At 25.9% G+C, this 3400-nt stretch overlaps 1 protein-coding gene across 1 annotated transcript in view; it reads right to left on the reverse strand.

Annotated features, from left to right (window-relative positions):
- Positions 1–413: 413 nt before the first annotated feature.
- LOC111641759 (protein Simiate-like) overlaps positions 414–3400 on the reverse strand; it is a 7856-nt gene continuing 4869 nt past the window's right edge. The window contains exons 3-6 of the mRNA XM_023387973.1: positions 2058–2106; positions 964–1090; positions 604–750; positions 414–513 (exon numbers count right to left, since the gene is read on the reverse strand). Coding sequence (XP_023243741.1) covers positions 436–513; positions 604–750; positions 964–1090; positions 2058–2106 — 401 coding nt within the window. The 3' untranslated portion in view covers positions 414–435. The remainder of the gene's footprint in view (positions 514–603; positions 751–963; positions 1091–2057; positions 2107–3400) is intronic.

Here is a 3400-nt window from a genome sequence, read left to right on the forward strand (position 1 = left end):
TGCATATATATGTATTTTTACTATTACATATAAATAAACGTAGTAAAAAAGTATATATTTTTTTATTTTTTGGAGTCTCCGGAACAAATTAATCAAATTCCCATAAAAACCTATGGTAAATTGATAATCGGTTAACGAACAAAGTCTTGGAACGGATTATGTTCATTAAGCAATCACCCACTGTATTTAGTTATTTCAATTTGTGTGTATTTGGTACGAGATTTTTCTTAACCAAAATTATTATTAATTTAATTTTCTTTCGGGCATACTAGTGAAACAACAAACACTTCACCAGTTTAAAGCAATTAGTCCATGAAAATAAATGCTTGGAATTATATTCTTAAGCTAATATTTCTGAATTCAAAAATCTGTGTTCAATCCCTTGTTGTCTTAATAATAATATAGATTAAAAATTTTGAAATAAAATTTGAGCTTTTATTTTAAAGCATTTTTTTGTACATCACTGCTTCCTAGAGGAGGCAAGACAATAGCAATGTATCCTTCAGACCAAGTCTGGAATAATAATAATAATAATTGGAATAATCATAATTTATTATGAAATTAGTTTTAGAATAAAATAAATGAAGAAATTCAAAAATTTACCTTTTCTGTTAACAAATGAGGTTTCTCAAGCAAGTTTTCATTTACTTCAACAAGTCTTCCATAAACACAACTATAAACAGCATAGACCGAGTTGTCATTACAATGGATTTCACATAATTGTGAATGTTGCTTTAATTGTTGTCCACCCTTTTATATAAAAATTAAAATAAATAAGAATATATTAATTAATAAATCTTTAATAAACTAAATTTTAAACTTTTTTAAAAATATGAACAATTTTCTTTACAGAAAGTCTAAGAAGACATAATCTTAGAACTTGTCAAAATTGCTTAAAGTATGAAAACAACAGAAACGAAGTCAATAACTTAATAATAATCAAGAATGAACTATTAAACTCACCCTTTTCCATTTCCCTGATACTTGATTTTGAAGACGACTTACTTCTCCAATTTTAAAATCAACCGAAGTAACTGTTTTCTTTTCAGTCAGAATAGGATGCATTGGAGCTAAAGTTATTACACATATCCTAAATTTTAAAAATACAAATTTTGAAATCCTTCATTTACACTAAGAAAAAAAAACTTAAAATTAAATAATTGCAATTATTAAAACTATTAAATTCAATTAGTTTCTAAAATTAAATTTCAGTGATTTATTTTAAATATTTTCTGATCACAATGGCATTTGGAATGTCGAGCATGATTCCACTGACTTTCCAAACACCATTGTCAAACTTCTAGGCTTACAGGAAAGCATGCTGAACGTCCGATGTACACATTTTTGAGTTTAAAACTTCGGTCTCAACCTCGCTATTTTTGTTCGTTTTCTATGACATTCTTGTACTTTTGAATCGGTTCTAATAATAATTCTTTATAACAGTTAAATTTTTCTTTCCCACATTAAAGTTGCTAAAATTACCATGCTAGAACAGTTAGGGTTACTAAACAAAGCACATGCTTATTCCTTTTCACATGGCAATTATATGGCAAAACCTCAAGATCTGTTTTGACTAATCATGTCAATCCTAACAAAATTCTTTGACTTGAGATGTGAATCAGTTAAGATTAGTTGAATCTCAGATCACATAAGTCTCATTTTGAGAATATGAATAGTTATAAGACCAAGAGATCTCATTCAATCCTAACATAAATGTTACCAGAGGAATGTTTGTACCATTTTTAATAAATAAAATAAAAAATCCATAATAGCAAAGCTATAGCTTTTAGAGTAAAACTTTAACAGGTTATGGTTCTAAAAAATAGTCTTATAATTCACATTGACACAGTATGTTGTATTCAATTGATATGAATACATATATTATTCATATCCTATTTAATATACTGTATAAAATAAAGGAATCAGAGTTGATGCATTTCTATACTGTTCTACAACCCTAGTATCTATGATGCTGACAACTAAGATGGAAGACTTATTATGAAATTTCATATTTTTACATAAATAATTATTTTAAAATAAAAACATCTATAACAAACCTATTAGAATGAAAAAGAACATATTCTTCAGCAAGTTTTCCTTGTATTTCTGAAAGAAAATATACTTATTTAATAAATATATTATATAGAACACATCACCATCAGGCCAGAAATTAAAATACAAATTAATAAATGGCATACTATCTTCATAATTTTTTTTAAGTTTTTGATTCTAATGTTCATGAAAAATTTATTTAAACATTTTTTGATATATTAATCCTATTAATGTTCCATATTAAAAAAAAAGCTAATTTTACAATTTTATATCTTAGTTATAACAAATATAATTGTTATAAAATTTAAAAAAAAAATTAATTCTTAAATTCATTTAATATAAAACAATAGAGTTCAGGAAAGTTTTGTAACTTTGCAGCATTTGTTAAAATTTAAAGAAAAATAAAATTTCCTATTTGATTTTATTTTTTAATTCATTAAAAATACAGTAAATGAACATATTTTCTTTCGGTAATTTTAAGATAAAATTGATTTCTCTTTTATAATTTCTACTGATTCTAAAGCACTTGTTTTAATTTAAAAAATTAGCAAATTGAATCAGCTTTACTTGGATTTTTTGTTTATAAACATCAACAATGCACTGTATATACAATGTCAGAGCCAAAAGAAAAATAACTGGAGGGTATTGCATATGCTATTAGCCATGCTGATAATTTATGTCTCACAAATAAGTGGAAAGCTTATTTGTGAAACTTATGAAGTCAAATATAGGAAAAAAGAAAAAGTTCAGCAATAGAAAAATGAAAGACATTTCAAAGAAAGTTTAAATTACACAAAACTCCTCCAGATAAAAGAAGTAGGGCATATACTATTGGGAATGTTACCAAAATTGATAAAGCTGAGGAAATGAATGTAGAACAAGCAAAAATTATTGAACCATCATAACAATGCAGGGTTGCATTTTTAATCATATTCTTAATTTATTTTTAATTTAAAATATATGTATTCACTCTCAAATTCATAGTGTCTTGTCCCTGTACATCATACTTTTCCTGATAACAACAGTTATGCCAGTCAGCTGTGTAACTCCATTCAGGGAAAACTTTTAAATTGAAATCAAATTACTTCCAGAGAATGGAAGTTAGTAATAGTTAATTGGAGCCACCTGCCCCAAGCTTTCCATATCTGGTCTTGACTTTCATCTAACACCATTCTCAAGATTAAGGAATAGACAGATGGATGACAGTGGAAATTTATAGATCTACAATTTTTTCAAATTGCAGCCCAGTAAATGATATAATTTATGAAAATTATGATAAATGATAGAAGACAATCAATATAGAATAAGACTGAACAAAAATTAGATATTTAAAAAAAAAAAAAAAAAA

Source organism: Centruroides sculpturatus, unplaced genomic scaffold (assembly GCF_000671375.1).
Source record: "Centruroides sculpturatus isolate CEXI.00-Female unplaced genomic scaffold, Cexi_2.0 scaffold660, whole genome shotgun sequence".
Taxonomy (NCBI): domain Eukaryota; kingdom Metazoa; phylum Arthropoda; class Arachnida; order Scorpiones; family Buthidae; genus Centruroides; species Centruroides sculpturatus.